Source organism: Drosophila willistoni, unplaced genomic scaffold (assembly GCF_018902025.1).
Source record: "Drosophila willistoni isolate 14030-0811.24 unplaced genomic scaffold, UCI_dwil_1.1 Seg169, whole genome shotgun sequence".
Taxonomy (NCBI): Eukaryota; Metazoa; Arthropoda; class Insecta; order Diptera; family Drosophilidae; genus Drosophila; species Drosophila willistoni.
This window is the reverse complement of record NW_025814128.1, coordinates 650284-669899: the sequence shown is the minus strand read 5'-3', so window position 1 is coordinate 669899 and position 19616 is coordinate 650284. Positions and strand designations below refer to the sequence as shown.

The following is a 19616-nucleotide window of genomic DNA, read 5'->3' as shown; positions in this document are numbered from 1 at the left end:
CTTCTGCAATATTTTATGAAATTAAAAACTTAGTAGAACTAAATATGTAAGCAATTCAGATAATTTTCTATTTTCGAATATTGAAGTGGACGAATTGATGCCGTCGAAAATGTCATACGAAATTTGTTTTTGACAAATGAAAACTCTGCAACGAACATTCTGGACAGTTTGGGCAGAAATTTTAGGCCCGTTGCAAAAATGATTTAAATGTTGTTTCTTTCTGTTTGTTTTCTGTTTCTGTTTTGGGTAATTTTTTTCAGTGAAAGACAATTTTTCAATAATGTATTTGAAAAAATTTCTATTAAAAGGTCTATCGTACACCTTAGATAGAAACGTTTCTTTTGGATGGTGAAATGGGTGGTAAATATTCGGCACGGCAAATCCTTAGGCACGTTTCCCCAAAGAGATGGTGGATGGTTGCCAGTGGGAATCGGGCTTAAGTCATATTCTGGTAGTACCAGAATATTTTACCACGTGCATTTACTTTTTAAAGTCGCCTTGTCAGAATAAAATATTATTCATTTATCGATGTTGGATTACTCTCTGTTTAAAATAAAGTATGACTTGTACCTAAAACAAAATAAATCATTCACTACCAACTACAACATGCCGTCGTATACAGGTAGATATATTTGAAACAGTTATTGCTAAACAAAAATCTGTTTACTTGTATTTGCAATTCTTTTTATCGATCCGCCTAAAATTTCTATTCACGTTTTTTCTATCCTTTTAGGTGAACTCATTAAACACAAAATATAGAAATAATCCTAACTAGCTCTCAATTTTTAGTGAAAGTAAAATGGGCACGGGAACTGTACCATGATGTTGTTGTTAATACGGATGAAAGGCCAATACTATTTAAAGCGCAACTTTTTGCTCTTACTGGTGTTCATCCAGAACGTCAGAAGATTATGTGGAAAGGTGGCATACTCAAAGATGATGAATGGAATTTGCAGCTGAAGGATGTAAGTTACATTCATTTACCATATGTACATACATATGTACAATGTATGGTAAATTTAATCATTTTTTTGGGTACATATGTACCTAATATGAGCGTGCAGTGTGAAAATCGTAGATTGTTAAAATATTGCTCTAAATTTGCCAAAGTATACATACGTATGTATACATACATATGTATGTACGTACATATGTAGTTACTAAAACCTGTAGCTATGACATGCAATGTTAAATGTCGCCACAATTTTAATAGATGTGTCGATAGATTGTCCCTGCCAACAATTTTGGAACTGAAGGGTAAATTCAAATTTTATGTTAATTTCAAGATAGCTTAACATATAAAAAGTTCGAGTATTTAGCATGGCACCCAAAAGTAAGGAAATTACTCCAGACGAACGGAAAATTATTCTAAAACTTCGAAATGAAGGAAAGTCTTTTCGAGAAATTGGAAAAATAATAGGCAGGTCCCACTCCTCTGTCCAGTACGTGGTTAATACCTTCGAAAAAACTGGCTCCATTCTTTCAAAGCCACGTTCTGGGCGCCCGAGCAAGCTGTCAGATCGTGAAAACGGTCAATATTGCAGGAAGTAAAGAAGAATCCTCGAGCAACTGCATCGAAATTAAGCGAAAATGTTAAAGATTCGTTCGGTAAAACCATTCATGAAGACACTGTTCGCAAAATATTGAAAAAAGAGGGTTATCATGGCCGTGTAGCACGTAAGAAGCCCTACATTTAAGATGTCAACCGAAAGAAGCGAATGGATTTTGCCAATGAACATGTAAATAAGCCTCCAGAGTTTTGGGAAAGTGTTTTATTTTCGGACGAAAGCAAATATTGCATATTTGGCATAAAGGGAAGAAAACTCGTATGGCGTAAAAGTGGTACTGCATTGAATAAAGAAAATTTGGCGCCCACTGTCAAACATGGCGGAGGTGGGGTGATGGTCTAGGGATGTATGGCGGCCGAAGGAGTGGGTAAACTCGAATTTATAGAATCCATTATGGACCAATATGGATATTTGGATGTTTTAAAGTCCAATTTGAAACCAAGTGCTGAGCAGTTGGGGCTGGGAGACGATTATTATTTCCAACATGATAACGATCCCAAGCACACTGCGCACAATGTTAAGCTCTGGTTGCTATTTAATACCAAAAAAAGGCCAGATACTCCACCACAATCACCAGACCTTAACTCCATCGAACATTTATGGGATTTGATGGAACGCAAAATTCGACTGCACACTATAACTTCAAAGGAAATGCTCAAAAACGTCCTTTTGAGTGAATGGAATGCTATTACCAAAGATGAAACATCCATGGTAAAGCTTGAAGGTTAATGACCTTCTCTCTTTCAAAATCTTCAAATAACCATCCTGATTCATAATACCATCGATAAACACCAGATTTCTAACTCCCTTTGCCGAAATCCAGCCCCAAATTACCACGTAACCCCCGCCGTGTTTTACTGTTGGCCGTAAATGATTTTTCTCCAGCTCTGTGTTGGGTTTCCGCCAAACGAAATTGAACTTGCTTTCGTCCAAGAAAATGAAGTCGTGACACCAGCTTCGGAGCTTCTTAGCGTATTTCTGGGCAAATATTTTCCTATAACTCTGAGAAAGCAAAGGCTTTTTGCGAGCATCTCGGCCGTTGGGCCCTTCTTTTCTTATTGTACGTCGAATGATTTTCACAGAGACTGACTATTCGTGTTCCTTAAAAAGTTGGGTATTCAATTCTGGGGCACTGAATCGAGGATTTCTCTTTATTTTTCTTACTATTTTCGATTCGTCTCCTCTTGTTAATTTCTTTGGTTGCCCTTTCTGCTTTATTGCGGCAATTCTTCCTTCAGTTCTATATCTCCGGACGATGTCACCGACTGTGTTTGGCTTTATGTTAGTTATGTATTTTACCAATTTCTTTGTAGGTCTTGCCCTCTAAATGCAATTTCAAGACAACTTCCCGCTGCCCCGATGTTGTATTTTTCGATTTACGTCGCATTGTTATTTGCAGGTGAATATTTATATTTCTCGGTATGCGTTTCTTTTCTACTTGTCATTAATGGCAGTTTGATGCCATTCGTAGTTGCCACATGAAAAATAGCCAATCCAGTGTTTCCACCGCAACTTCTCTCAAAAATGTTATCATTCTCGCCTTATGTCAAGGAGCGTTGTCCTGCTGCAGAATAAATGCTTTGCCGATCACTGTCGCCAGAACGCAAAATCGTTTAAGATTCTTAAATATTGACTCTATATTATAGAACCGTCAATAGGAACCCCAGAACTTTACATAAACTTTCTTCTGCGATGAGTGGAACTCAAAAGTGCTCTCATCCGTCTACAGGTTATTGCGCCAGAAGGATTTAGGCTTCAAAATACTTCTCCGCAAAGTCAAGACGAATACCCAAGTTATGTTTTGTCACAATTTCTATTCTTGTTTGTTGACCTAACTCATATTTTAACCATTTTTAATATCAAAAACCCCATAATATGAAATAAATATACGGATTTAATAAATTAAAAGAGAATTTCTCAAAAATTTCTTTATAAACACTTTAAAGTCTGCCTCGAAACAACGAAATCACGCAATGTCAAAAAACTTATGCCGCTGCAATAAGCGTTGGCTTCTGGCATTTTTTATCAGCAAAAAGAACTGACAAAACATAATAGAGAAAATGTTTCGCAAATTTACAGTTATTAATGTGCACTTTACTTTGGCAATCATTTTCGCTTTGTTAAATGCAACGATACTTAAAAAACAGCTAATAGTTAAATATAAATGGGGTCCAATTACGCTGTGAAACAAATTGTAGGTTGTTTAAATCAAACCGTACCGGACCTTTTTTTTCTGAAAAAAGCGAAACCCTTTTTGGGTTTTTCAAGGTTAGCTCGTTTTTTTGTCTTTTTAGCTAGTTGAAATTTTCCATTTTGAGGTTATTTTTTAGTTTGTCATATGAGCTAAATAGTTATGACTCAGATATCGATTCCTTTTTCATGCATTCGACCTAAATCATCTTCATTTGTTGTGGAAATATTGTTAATGGTTAAATAAATTCATTTATATAACCCAAAATGCCTTTTTCAGTTACAGTTTTCGAAAAAATTACAATTAGGTCCTTTTTTAGGGCTTTCTTGTGAGAATAATAATTGTAAAATTACTTTTGATAAATAATGAATTTTAAAAATTTTTTAAATTTCCAATAATATATAATATATATTTCCAATAATATATATATATATGTATAATTTTCAAAATTCCCGTATGTTCATTTACGAGAGGCATTTGACCGAAAAGCAGGTCCATAATTTCGCAGCTACAGGAGCTTCTCCACAATCGAAGCAATTTAATGCGTTTGGTCAAAATAGAAATAGTGGAGGTGGGGGCAAACTGGGAAAAGATTCCTAATCAGGCGGGGGCACAGCAAAGCGTGGCATGGTTTCTAGTATACATATAAATATTTATGATAAAAAAATATTAGCATTCTTTTTTTTTAAACAGTAGCTAAGAAATTAATGAAATTATTCAGAAAAATCACTGTTTGTATAGGAGCTATATGATAATAGTAGTCTGTTCCGGCTGAATCGGTGATATACAATCCGTGCAGCAAAAACACGCCTACACGCAAAGTTTCAACTATGTAGCTCTTGTGGTCTATGAGAAGTTCGCGTTGGTCCAGACAGACGCACGGGCATAGCTACAGTTACGAACTTCAAAATAGCACCACTTGCTGAGGTTATGTGTTCAAAGGATTCTTGGCTTTAATTTGAGGCTCAAGGAACATGTGAATACGTTTTTCAACGTAAAATAGTTACTACTAATGGAAGCAAAAAAAAAATTTAATAATATCCAACGTATTAAAAGTTTTTCAAGGATTTTTCTCAAATACTCAAAAAATACCCGAAACTAAAAATAGCACCACTTGCAGTATTTGCCAAAATACCGTCATATTTCCCAGAATTGCATTGTAAAAAACACATGAATGACAGTCCGTGGATCGAAGTTAATTTTAAAAGCACTAGCACTAAAAAAAATCAAAAAACTTTTAAATATAAAAGGTCGTGGAAAACACTGCTTTGTAGAAAAGCGAAAACTCGTCCAAAACCAATCGTATCGCTAAGTTTGAAAATTGGTTGGTAGTTCCAAGAAAATGATTCGAAATGCGATCAATTTCAAGCAGAAGTCTGAAACTTGCATACAAAAGCCAAAACTGAAGGAGCAAGAAGTTTTCCGAGAAAACATCTTAGGGCTGTACGCGATCTGGAAAAGAACTTGAACATCCCGACTAGCGACGAAATAGTTCGCAAGTACCTTCGATAGAGCAATTTATAAGCCTGAACCCCAAGAAAGCTTCCACTTGTGAACGCGCGACATATTGCCAATCGCCTTAAGTTTGGCAAAAATTATTAGAATTGGCCTGACCAAGTGCTATGGACTGATGAAAGTAAAGTTGTCATGTATGGTGGAAAAGAGTCTAGAGCAGGGGTAGGCACAAAGAGAGCCAGCTCAAACTGTCAATGTATGCGTGCGCTTGCTTGTGTACGTAAGCTGCTTTACACTGCGCGAATCGTATGTGAAGAAACGAATAAAAAAATTAAACTGCAAGTGAAAAATAATAATTCCGACCTAATTGTTGTTCAGAAACTCAACTATTTCCTTTACTTCTATATTGTTTGGATAACTTTTTATACGAAGGAGATCTTCTAAATAGCTATCAGTAAGACTATTTCGAATTGAATCTTTAATTAATTTCATTGTCGAAAATGTGGATTCGCTTATATTGTAATATACTTTTTACCCTATTGGGACAAAATATAAATAATGGCAAAATATTTTTGTTGTTGCCATGTAAGAAAGTGAAGCATTAATTTTTCTGCGTGTAGCTGCGTAACAAAGCGACATAGTACTGCTTTCGTCAAAAGTCTGTGCGACACTAGCTGTTTTTTTATGCACTCAACTTGTACTTCGTGCTCACATCGGCATGCACACAGACGGCCACACGAGCAATTGCCGAGCAAAAGTGCCCGCACGGGCTATGGGCGCCTACCTCTGGTCTAGAGTATACGTCTGGCGTCCACATAACTCCAAAAGCACCTTGAAGACTGTTAAATATGGTGGATCCAGTGTCATGATATAGGCCTGTTTTTATACCCTTGCAAAAAGGGTATATTAATTTTGGTCAAAAGTGTGCAACGCATAGAAGGAAGCATCTCCGACAATATAACGTATATATATTCTTGATCAGCACCACGAGACGAGTTCAAATCGCCATGTCCGTCCGTCCGTCCGTCCGTCCGTCTGGATCAACGCAAACTCCTCCTAAATCGAAAGAGCTACAGAGCTGAAACTTTGCATGTAGGCTTGTATATACTGCAGGCGTTCTATATCTCGGATTCAGCCGGATCGGATCTCATATAGCTCCCATACAAATGACAAAGTCACGAACAGTGACTTTTCTTAATCACTTTGTTATTTTCTGAGCTATTATCATGAAATTATAATAATAATATTGTTAAGTTAATTACACATATAAACGACTATGCCAAATTTAATCAAGATCGGGTGACTATATCATATAGCTCCCATAGAAACGATCTTTCGAAAACAGTCACTTTTGTCAATAACTTCGTTACTTTTAACGCGATTGCTTTCAAATTAAACATTTGTTAGTTTAATCTATCTGTTAATGACTGTGCCGAATTTGATAAAGATCGGGTATCTATATCATATAGCTCCCATAGCAACAATCGGTGGAAAACAGTGACTTTAATCAATATCTCAGTTTTTTCCTATGCTAAGATTGTAGGCGGTTCTTTCGCAAACATTAGCCTATGTAGCTAAAATGTTTTTTTTACTTTGATGGCTATATGTAAGGAAAGAGTTACCAAAAAAATTGCAAGGGTATACAAACTTTGACGCGGTAATGTAAACTCGTCTGCATTTCCAAAAGAACTATATTCTCTGTGTGGCAAAGTTTATTGTATGCTGAAAGAATGAGAATATTCCAAGCATCAAGTGAAAATAATATTTAAAATTTCAAAAACCAATAGTATGTCATTAAATAGTTTTTACCTGGCCCGTAGAATATGCGATTTCGCTCACTCCACAAAGCACTCTAGCGTCGCCATTACCCCACCGCCTAGTAAAACACGTTCATACGTATGTATGTATATTGTGCATATGTCTAGTTCGATTTCAATAAAATTTGGTAGGTTGGTAAAAATAAATAAGATGAATTAGTCCACTGAATGATTACGATAGTCCAAAAGTTGCAGGAGGCAATCGGTTTTTTATAAATTATGGCAACGGAAGTGGGCGTGGCTAAATTGTTAAATAATAATAATCTGCGCGCATATAAAGCAGGTCTATATACCAAATTTGGTGACTTTAACATTGTTAGTTTTTGAGAAAAGCAGTTTTATGTAAAATCTGGGAGCGTAGCGAAAATTGAAATTAACTTTATATATTTACATACTACATGAATCTACATATCAAATTTCCGAGCACCTCCGAGATCTAGGTGTTCATACAGACGGATGGACGGACATGGCTAGATCAACTCGGCTTTTGATCCTGATTACGAATATATGAACTTTATGGGGTCGGAAAAGCTTCGTTCTGCCTGTTACATACATTTTGGCGACTTTAATATACCATTTCACCCTATGGGTGCATGGTATAAAAAGAATTACCGATAGCTGAAAGATTTGAATTAAGTATTTTGGGGCTAACTTTCCATTTGTGTACTTTGTCATATGACTTTTCAAAGTAAAGGCTATTTTTATACCATTGCAGAGGGTATTTTAAAATTGGTCAGATGTTTATAACGCACAGAAGGAGACGTTTCCGACCCTATAAAGTATATATTTTTTTGATCAGCTTGAGAAGCTGAGTTGATACTGCCATGTCCGTCAGTGCGTATGCGGTTTACTCAGCCATCTTAAGAGCTATTGGGATGAAACTTGGGATTTGAGGTACTTATAACCCAGGAAAAATAAAGTATGAAATTGTCAGGATCGGACGACTATATCATGTAGCTCTAGAAGAAACATTTTCATAAAAATTGGAGTATCCCCTTGAAATACTAATATGATAGTATTGGATATAAAACATCAGATCCCAAAAATTTTTTTAAAATATTGCTAAAAGGACACTAAATAATGTACCGATTAATTATCTGCAATAGACGCAATCAACAACACAAATAACAATGAACATTACCCCTCATACGCTCGCAATATTATGCAAAAACCTTCCCCAAATTCAAACTACTGTGGGTGCCCGGGCATGTAGCAATAGCAGGAAAAGAACTAGCAGATACCTCTGCTAAAAATCCAGCGAAACAGTCTCTAATAACAATGGAAAACTTTAACGTACAAGAAATACAAAAATACTTAAAAAACATATACATGTACCTCACAAAACTACAATCTAACATAACCGAAACATCAACCTGGTACCAAGCTAAAAATCCACATAAACTAAACAACTACCACATTTTTAATAGAAACTCATTATCCCTCTCGAGAAGAGACCAAATAATTATACCTCACAAAACTACAATCCAACATAACCAAAACATCAACCTGGTACCAAGCTAAAAATCCACATAAACTAAACAATTACCACATTTTTAAAAAAAACTCATTATCCCTCTCGAGAAGAGACCAAATAATTATAACCAGACAACATTTAGTACTATTACACAAATCTAGAGCTGAAGTCCTTTACTACCATAGCCACGTAATAAGCTAGCTTTTCATTTTATATTACTAAGTGAGTTGTTAAATAAATAAATTAATGTACAAAACGTTTCAATAATACACATTTAAAAAAAATCACAAAGTTTTTTTTTTAGAACAAAAAACTCTTTAACCCTTAAAAAGTCGAATCTAAATTTCTACCAAAAAAAACTAGTTTCAATTTTTTTTTTATATATTTTATTGTAAAAAAATGCTGAATCGGCTAATACACCGCCACTAAACATCCGAGAAGCCAACTATTAAGGGCAAATAACTTTTTTGAAACCCCTCTCAATAGGCCTCACATATAAGAATACTTAAACAGAGGACAATATCCGCATCATCGAAAGTATCCCAGTTCCGCTAACATCAAGTTTTATGACTACCAAGAACCATGTCCTTCGCAAAGACTTTTCGATAATCTATCTTCATTTCTAAAACCAGCAAAGAATACTGCAAACGTGTTTCGTACTGGGCATGCTTCACTATTCAGCGATTCAGTCACTAAACGATCTTGGCCAGCAACTCCAATTGATTTAGGGACACTATTAATATGCTTTAACCAAAACATATGACGTTCATGCTAAACTGCACATAAAAACTGTTGTGGAATCCAAATCAGATCATCCTTATTGATAAAAAATAATAGCACCCATACGTCTATGTTGGAGATGCTGTTAGCCGATTTCGTCCGCTAAACTGCACATAAAAACTGTTGTGGAATCCAAATCAGATCATCCTTATTGATAAAAAATAATACGCCCATACGTCTATGTTGGAGATGCTGTTAGCCTTTTCCATGAACGTACAACACAATAACGTACTGTCACTATTCCTAGACAAAAGTGATATTGATGCCATCTGATATCGAAAACATATTTAACAGATAAAAATAATTTTTAATAAAAATTCACTAAGAGAAACCGCGTTGGTTGCCTTGTACTGCCATCCAGGCTTTATAGTCTCCGATAATCAATTCACCACTTACAACGTACACTTTTGCCGATGACGGAACGGCTAGCAAACTGCCGTATCCTCGTCTTCGAGAAGAAATGCAAATATGTAACATTTACGCTGCCCAGCTCGAATGCTAAACAACGTATCAGTTCCTCAAGCCGACGATGTCACTTACCTTCGCATTCGCCTAGACAGAAGGCTAAAACTGAAAGCGATAAAAAAATAAAAAAAAACTTGCTTCGTCTGCCGCCTAGGAAGTAAAGGTCCTGCCTAAACCCTGGTTAAACCCCCGACCGGAATTAGTTTTGAATTTTTACTCAAAATACTTTTAACTACATACCTTTAACATACCTACTAATGCATGTAACTTACGCCTTTTGCCATTTTGCAGGATATTGTAGTTCTGCTATTAGGTAGCAAAGAAGAAGTTCCGGAGGTTCCCATAACGCCAATTAAATTTATCGAAGACATGAGCGAATCTGAAGCAGCAACAGCGGTGCGTATTTTTAAACTGTCGGTTTTAAAATTACATTAATAACATTTTATGACAGATGCAGTTTCCGGCAGGGTTAACAAACTTAGGGAATACGTGCTATATGAATGCTACTGTTCAATGTCTAAGAGCAGTACCTGAGCTCTGCGCAGCCCTAAGTAATTTTAGCCATGATGAACGTGATAGTAACTCGACTGCTTTTTCGATTTCGTCCGCCATGAAAGTTGTATTTGCTCAAATGGAAAAAGGTGCAACAATCACTCCGATTATTTTACTTCAAGCTTTGCATCGAGCATCGCCACAATTTGCACAGACTGGTGATAACGGTACTTACAGACAACAGGATGCTAATGAGTGTTGGTCTGAGATTCTTAAAATGTTACAACAAAAACTTCGGCCCATAATTGAAGAGTCATCAGAAGATCTTGTTAAAAAAAAACATACGTAAGTATAATTGTAAAATGGATCCAAATTTTATTCTTAAATGAATGACAGGTTAAAATAACATAACTAGGCGCAGCGCATTGGGTAACAAATTCTAATTATGGATCGTAATAAAAGTTAGTATTTAGCAGTTTGATATATCTATAATGACTGCCAAATTTGGTCAAAATCGGATACCTTCATATAAACATACAATAAAAAAGCATTCTCAAAATAGCTACAATAGCAGCATTGCTCTAAATTGCTCTAAAATTGTAGCCATCCCACATTCGATTTTTTATACAAGACGTTTTTATACCCTTGCAAAAAGGGTATATTAATTTTGGTCAGAAGTGTGCAACGCATAGAAAGAAGCATCTCCGACCATATAAAGTATATATATTCTTGATCAGCACGACGAGACGAGTTCAAATAGCCATGTCCGTCCGTCCGTCCATCTGGATCGACACGATCTCCTCCTAGACCGTAAGAGCTAAAGAGAAATTTTGAATGTAGGCTTGTATATACTGCACAGTTAGTATATCTCGGATTCAGCCGGATCGGATCACTATATCATATAGCTCCCATATAAACGTCAAAGTCACGAACAGTGACTTTTCTCAATAACTTCGTTATTTTCTAAGCTATTGTCGTGAAATTAAATATTTATGAATTTATTACACTAACAAACTACTGTGACAAATTTATTCAAGATCGGGTAACTATATCATATAGCTCCCATAGGACCGATATGTCGAAAACAGTGACTTTGTCACTAGTAACTTCGTTACTTTTGAAGCAAGTACCATAAAAATTTATATTTCTCACTATTAATGACTGTGCCAAATTTTATTAAGATCGGGCGACTATATCATATAGCTCCCATAGGAACAATCGGTGGTGAACAGTGACTTTGATCAATAACTTCGTTATTTCCTAAGCCGTTTTTTCGCAAACACTAGACCTTTTACACAAAAAACTTGCGCAAGGATATACAAACTTTGACGAGGTCAAAGTTAGCCCCGGCCCTCTGGTTTTATTTAACGGCTATAGGTAAGGGAAGAATAACCAAAACGCTTCCAACTTCCGAAGTTAGCCCCGGACCCCTGGTTTTTCATTTGTTAGATCACTGTCGTAGAAATCATGATCCATAAGATCAAGAAATATATATATATATATTTACTAAAATTTATAAAACCAGCAATTTCATTTTATTTATTAATATATTTCTTTCTCTGTTACAATTGTACAAAATAGGTTTTTGGCTTTTGTATTGCTACTTTTTCTCCTTGTCTAGCTATAACTCATGGAAATAAGTGTATGTATGTGCAAGACAATTTTTGGAAAAAAATTATATTTCAAATGAAAGAAAAATAATAACTTTTTTGTAGCTTATAATTATAATTAAAAGAAACAAAAAATAATAACAAAAATTCATTCTTTTTTAACTCATAAAAATATTGAAAGAAAAAAAATCTTCATAGGAAAAAAATATATGTGCATATTTCACTTTGGGCGAAATTCTAGCCGATTTCAATGATTTCAACTAATCTATTTATGATTAGTAATTAATATGATGGCCTTTTACTTGAATAACCTTCTTTAGGTGACTGTGCATTGAGTCTACCAATTTCTCCAGAGTGGATTTGCTAATTGTTTCCCACTCAGCGAGCACAGCTTGCTTGAGGTGCACTATTGAGTCAAATTGTCGTCCATTTTTGTAAACCTTGGCCGTTAAAATGCCCCAAATGTCTTCAATTGGATTAAGGTCTGGGCTTAAAGCTGGCCACTCTAAAACATAAATATTACGTGAGGAAAAAAACTCTTTTGTAGACTTTGCCGTGTGTGTTGGAGCATTGTCCTGTTAAAAAATCATATCGTCAGGATAAAAATTTTCCGAAAAATCAATGAGCTCTATATCAAGAAGTTTAATATACATTTCCGTATTTGTTTTTGTCGGAATAAAGCATATTCTCGACTTTCCGGCATATCCAAAGGCAGCCCATACCATTAAAGACCCTCCTCCGAAGTTGCGTTTGTGACGCGTTTGCCGTGGCAGTCGATTATCTGGCCAATACTTGTGGCACCCATCTGGAGCGTCAAAATTAAATTTTTTTCTCGTCTGATAAAATTACATTTGAGAACTCGTGAGTCCAAAATTTGTATTTTTCGGCAAACGCCAAACGGGCCTTAAGTTGGCGTGGTAGTAGCTTCGGGACAGGCTCTCGCAAAGCATATGAAATGTTTTTGTTTTCGGAAATTATTTGGTTGACCCGTCTCGTGGACACGTTGAGATTCAAAAGACTGCAAATTTCGCTGCAGGACATCTCCTTTTTGGCAGCAAGACGCCAAATTTCCCGTTTACAGCGTTCTTGGATGGTCGTCGGTCGGCCAGTACGCTTGATTTTACCATAATTGGTGACATTTTTGCAAAAGTTTGCTACGGTGTTTTTATGACGATTCACTCGGGAAGCAATTTCTGCAATTGTTTTTCCACTTTCTTTCATGCCTAGAATCAAGCCACGCTCCTCAGCGCTTAAATGTGTCCCACGTGGCATCCTAAAGGCACTTTAACAACAATATAATAATTTCTAGTTGCCCAAGTGTTTTTTTGTTTAATTACGTTTTTCATTATAAAAAAAAATAAAAAGACCTGCCAAACTTTTTTATGTCACCGCAATCGCTGCCAAATACCGACTAATGTCATATTGCAAATATGTATATGTACATCTTTCCTATGAAAAGTAGTATGCTGCCATACAAAACGGTGATAACGGTACCGCAAACGGTGGCGAAAGAAGAATTTTGCAAGAACAATCTTGCAGTCCAATTGCCCAAATATAAAAATTATGCGTTCCAGAAATAATTATTTGAATTGTTTTAATTAAGATATAAACAAAAACATTGTGCACATACATATACTTATTTCCATGAGGAATGTATATGTATTCACGTTAAACTTCTGTAAATATATTTGTAAAAAAAAATGTTAAAAAAATTTTAATTCAAAAATAATTTGAGTTCTAAATTGATAAGATTTTGTTGCATCTACGCCTTAAGCGTTTTTCCCAAACAACGGATATAGCATGTCCTCTGCCTCCTTATTGATCTGCAGGATGTACAGAGGCTACTCTCCTCTCTCATGCAACGTGGTGACGATATGTAGCACCCTCCAGTCTGCGGTAGGCACCTTCAGCTTTTGGTACTGGAGCAGTTTTGGAGACTGCTCTTTTGGTACTAGCACTACATCCACCTTACCCCCTCCCAAAGGGCCTTCAAGCTTGGTACTGCTCTGTAGACCCACTCCAAGGTCAGGAAATGTTTGCATTTTAGAATGGTGTAAAAACCATTGGATCACCCCGCTCCACCGAATGTGGGCGGTCATCATTGTAAGGATGGCGTCCACCAGCTTCATGTTCACCACCTTCCACTGTTTATCCGTCATCCTTCCGTTAGGATCGCTACGATAGACTACGTTACTAAAAGATTCGGCTACCCTGCCTAAATATTCAGTAGACTCTTGTATATGTCGAATATCCATTGTTCTTAGTATTTTCCATTTTCTTTACTTTGAATACTTTCTACTGTTCACTCTCACTTTGTATTAATAAACTGTTAGCGCAGCGAGTTTAGGTGTTATTCCGGCACGTCTGATTTTACGACTGCTTATGCCGACTCCAATGACTTAACACCAAACCTCACTCGACAACATTTCTAATGTTGTCACGCTGCCAGGCTTATCAACATATATCTCGCAACAATGCTTCTGCAAAGGCAAATCTGCCGAGTCATCCTGCAATCTCAACATACCAATTGTCAACCTGCAAAGGGCAGTGTTGGACAAACCATAGTTACAGGTGACATACCTGTCAATTCACATATCAAACATTAACAAAACATTAGTTTACTCTTAGGCACTCTAAATTCTCCGACATATATATATTTAAATTTATTAACTCTGTTACTTCTGCCCTAACTATGACATTTAAATAAAAGATTTAATAATTAACCTTGAAATTATGTTAGTACCAATTGTAAGATGAAATTTAAATTCAGTTTTACTATGTTAAGTTGAGTTTTCTCGATTTTTATTTTAAATCTGTAAGCGGTTGTATACAAAAAATACATAGATTTACCCAGTTACTTATATTTGCTATGAATTTCTGATATTCTGTGATTTTAGCTCTTTTATTGAACAATTCTTCGGTGGAACATTTGATGTTACGATGAGTTCAAATGAGGTCTCTGATGAACCAGCTTCTGTGACAACCGAAAACTTTTTGCAACTTAGTTGTTTTATTTCCATGGAAGTCAAGTATATGCAAAGTGGCCTAAAATCGGTATAATAAATAAATATCCATACATATACATGTATATTTTTTATTTTTCCCTACTTTTCTAGAAAATGAAAGAGCAGTTAGTGAAGTACTCTGAGACGTTGGGGCGAGACGCACATTACACCAGAACAGTAAGATGTTTAAAATCATAATTGTTTTTTTATAACAGTATTTTTTGCAGTATTTAGTAAGTCGGCTTCCAGCCTATCTAACCGTTCAATTTGTACGATTTCAATATAAGGGAAAGGAAGGTATAAATGCTAAAGTACTAAAAGATATTAAATTTCCAATTGATTTTGACGCATTTGAATTGTGTACTCCCGAGTTACAAAACAAGCTTTGTCTGATGCGCTCCAAGTTTAACGACTATAATAACAAACAGACGGAGATTGATTCTAGTCTATTGGAATCAGAAGTTAATGAAGAAAAGAACTATGAACAATTTTGGTTTGACGATGACTTGGGAAGCAACAACTCTGCTTACTACACTTTACAAGCAGTTTTAACTCACAAAGGGCGATCTAGCTCCTCTGGTCATTACGTGGCATGGGTTCGTTCCTGTGGAGATGTTTGGTTTAAATTCGACGACGACGATGTTACTTCCGTGACTACAGATGAAATTTTACGTCTTTCTGGAGGTGGAGACTGGCATTGTGCATATGTTTTGCTTTATGGACCTAAACGTTTGCAAAAGATTTAGAAATTTTTTGTCTTTCATATAAGAAATGGCATTCGTGTTTGCAACAAAAATTTAAATAAATATATTGATTAGATTCACTTCTTCAAAAAAAACATAAAATTTGCTTGCAGCTTAAAATATATTTATAGAAAAATTTGTACCCTTGTAAAAGGAGGGTTCACACTAGGCCAGACTTTCAAATAATTGGCGGATGTTCGAAAACTGATAATTCAATGGTAAGTTCACTACACTTACATAGAGTTGGACCTCGATTATCCGGGACGGTCGGGACCATCACGGAAAGTCGAAAAACCCGGTAAATCGACAGCAAAATTTCCACGTATTTCGTACTAGAGAGCTGCATGAATGATAGAAAAATCAATTCGAGTTAACAACATTCAAAACCAAATAAATGAATTGAATGACTTTGAAAATCGACTTCAACTAAATGAGTGTGCGACGTAAAAATCAGTCGCACAACATTCAAACGAAACAAAACGAATTGAATGAGTTAGAAAGTGAGTCAATGAGTTGCTATGATTCGAATGCATTCGAATTCCAATTCTGATTTTAGTGTTTAGTATTTATTAGTATTGTATATTTTTTAACTATATGTGATTACTGTACTAGTGGTTAGTGGCTCAGTGGGGACCTACTCAGACTACAATACTGTTGTTATCGGGTTCAAACCCCCTACAGAGATAGAGAAGAATTTTTTTCCAAATAGTGAAGTATATTAAAAAGTAGATCCATTGTGTATATGATGGATTTAAAGAATATAATTTTTTTTTATAATATATTAGAAAGCCTTATTTATGTTTTCACGGTTCGTGGGAACTAGGAATCTAATTTAGAAAAAATAGATTTTACAAAATTTGTCCCAAATTGTCAAATCCAAAACTGTGTCCTTAAGTTTTTGGTGTATAGCATATTTTAATTTTAATAGCCCCCATTTCGCTATTATTTTCCATACATTTTTGATAAAATAATTAGTTTTTGTTGCTTTTAAACATCCCAATAAAAATGAGTCAATTCGAATAATTCTAATGATTCGAGTGCCTTAGTACAATTCGATGTTTTGACACTCAATTCATTGCCTTTCATTAAACAGAGTTACGTATTTTGCGAGATATGACAAGTACAAACTCACACTCATTCATTTCATTGTGTAGTTGTCACTCATTTATTTGAATTCAATTCGAATGGATTCATTTGACTTTGACTTTGCTTCCATTCATGCAGCCCTCTATTTCGTACTTGAAATTTTATAAGTACATGCATACATATCTTTAAATCACACACACTGACCATAAAAAGATGTAATATGTTCATACACGCGTGTTTATAATTGATTGCTAACTTAAACGGGGAAGCCCCGAATTCGTTTTATTATTTTAGAAAAAATTGTCGGTGAAATCACAGATAATATGGGTAATCACGGTTAGCAGTGAGAATGAAACAACTTCATCCCGGATAATAGGGGTGCCCGGTTATTGGGTGGCCGGATAATCGAGGTCCATCTGTAATTAAATGAATTAGTAACTAATCACTATTAAAATGCACCCCTGCACTTTTAATCCATTTTCAAAGTCAGGCGATTATTTTAAGCTTGTATCTGTGAAAACGTTTTATTAACATTGTGCGCTTGGCAGTTTTACACGGTGTGATAACCATTACTATTAAATTCGAATCTATGCCTGTACTTAGAGATAAGGGTCAGAGCGCGATTGTTGTAAAAATGCATTGAATTAACGTTTTAACTGAATCTCAAAATATAAGCTCAAAGAAAAAAAGGAAATTTGTAAATTTTTCTGATACAAATTTTTACGAGTTAAGCAAATTGGGATAAACCTGTGATTCGATTATTTTAGCCTCACCAATGTTCTTGCGAAATCTCAAATGCAAAAAAATGTCAATAGACCATTGTGTCTGTCCGTTTCAACCTCAGGCCCCCATGAAAAAAACTTCTGGAATGAAACTTGGAAAGAAGAATTAAGGTTTTGGTTGCCTAGACCACTGTATTATAAAGTTGCCAAACTTGCGTTCGAAAAGCCGACTTTATGATAAATATCTCGGTCAAAGAAAAATATCTCTAGTCTGTATAATATACAAAAATACGATCGAGAAGCTTTTTTTGTTGAGAAATATCAAGGTAGAACTATACAAAATGTTCCTTAAAATGAAGTCTTATATAACACGCAAATATTTGAAAAACGAAACTTATTGATGAAATTTGTTGAAGAAATTAACGATTTTGAAATGCCACGCACGAGAAGAATAGTGAAATTTGTGTTCAGAAAAATTGTGATATGAACATACCTTAGCTGCCAAATTGAAATGCTGACAAAAACATTGATAAATGTGCTTGGAATCATTGAATTTTATTGTGGTGGATGCGGTCCTCTACCGGTGCGAAATTAGCGCTCACAAAAGGCTTGTTCTTATCTGATTGTTTATAATCGTTTCGAGAAGCTTGATTTGAGCATCCGACATCCGACCGATGTTTGCTTCTTGAATATTTTTAAATTAATAGACACACAATTGGATTGAAACTAATATTTAACCTTTCTTTTACCAGGGGTTGGTAAACTTAAATTGTCCGGTACGGATCACTATACCTTTAGGTCACGAGAAAGTAAAAATTATAAGTATATAGCATCATCCAATATTTATTTTAATACATTTTAAGAACTGTTTTAATTCAATTCGTTCATATCAATAATCACTCACAGTATTTATTTATTTAATTTCTTTGGTGTAGCGTATATCTTACAACAAAAAAAGATAAAGCGGCTGTAAATTCAACATTTGTTTTGCTTTGAAAACTTACATACGATTAAATCTTTACAAGGTTTATTATAATTAATCACAGTAAAAAAATTCTAGTTTGTATCTTCTTGTGCTTTACCTATGCACTCCGAAGCACACGTAGGTCTAAACGCTTTTTCTGTAAGTCAATTCATCACTGCACAAAAAAACCTTCCAGGCATCACTGCACTTTTTTTTATCGCTATAAACGCTGACAACGCTGATGTTTTATATCAAAAACTATCATTTATTAATAACATTTAAAATAGCTGAGTAAAACACATACACACCGACGGACAGATGGACGTGGCCATATCGACTCAGAATATACATACTTTATTCCGTCGGAAACGTCTCCTTCTGTGCGTTACGAATATCTGACCTCTGCAAGGGTATTAAAAACGAAATTATCTTTATGTTGCAAAAAGGTTGAGCGCATCTGTTTATTATTACCGTACGACATGACACGTACTTTGTTCTTGCCGGCAATCTTATACTCGACTAATGGGCACAGCCTAAAATAAATTATCATTGTAACTTATTTTTGACTTTCCATTTCGGATACATATATATATTTATGTTCACTTTAAACATTTACTTGTTTTTTTTCTTACTTTTTTAATGTTCATGTCCGCACCACTAGATGTTTGACTTTGACTGGAAAAAGAATGTCATCCTTATAAAAGCAGACATACTTGGCTAAATTTTCAATACCTATGTCCTCCACTATTATCTATAACTACCATGATCGAAAATTTAGAAAAGCCTAGGGGGTGCCACTTAGTCCCAAAAAAAGTATTACCCCTTTGAAAATTCTGTATTCTCTATCTTGCGAGGCTTCAGATACAATTTACATATGCTTACGCTGTCGACTCCCATTCTGTTAGTATAATTCTGTCAATGCAACAGCGCATGCAGTGTTATTAGTGCAATCAGTTATTGCACATTTTGTTTTGGTCGCTTTTAGGGATCCAACGTTGATACATACTTTTAGTTATTGCTAAGACATTTTTTTCTGCTTTTTATACCATGCACCCGTAGGGTGAAAGTTGCCAAAATGTATGTAACAGACAGGAGGAAGCTTCTCCGACCCTATAAAGCAATATATATTATTGATCAGGATCAACAGCCGAGTCGATCTAGCCATGTCAGTCTGTCCGTCCTTCTGTATGAACACGCAGATCTCGGAGACTATAAGAGCTAGAGCCACCAAATTTGGTATGTAT

General features: G+C 35.4%; 1 protein-coding gene across 2 annotated transcripts; it reads left to right on the top strand.

The window, feature by feature from the left end:
• Positions 1-510: 510 nt before the first annotated feature.
• LOC6646631 (ubiquitin carboxyl-terminal hydrolase 14) lies at positions 511-15681 on the top strand. Of its 2 annotated transcripts, none has more exons than XM_023178168.2 (7): positions 511-622; positions 790-965; positions 10042-10146; positions 10208-10587; positions 14750-14906; positions 14969-15034; positions 15085-15681. In XM_023178168.2, exons 1-7 carry the CDS (start codon positions 529-531, stop codon positions 15601-15603), a joined length of 1497 nt encoding a protein of 498 aa, XP_023033936.2. In that variant the 5' UTR covers positions 511-528; the 3' UTR covers positions 15604-15681. The 2 variants fall into 2 exon arrangements, with proteins under 2 accessions (XP_023033936.2, XP_002069296.3); XM_002069260.4 differs by having other exon boundaries at positions 512-622; positions 10202-10587.
• The last annotated feature ends 3935 nt before the right edge of the window (positions 15682-19616 follow it).

Bases quoted from the DNA above. Each gene is read 5' to 3' on its own strand.
- LOC6646631 (XM_002069260.4), top strand. From the start codon at position 529: ATGTTGGATTACTCTCTGTTTAAAATAAAGTATGACTTGTACCTAAAA. The intron at 10,147-10,201 runs GTGCGTATTTTT...ATTTTATGACAG, and splicing joins AATCTGAAGCAGCAACAGCG to ATGCAGTTTCCGGCAGGGTT. The intron at 10,588-14,749 runs GTAAGTATAATT...CTGTGATTTTAG, and splicing joins CTTGTTAAAAAAAAACATAC to CTCTTTTATTGAACAATTCT.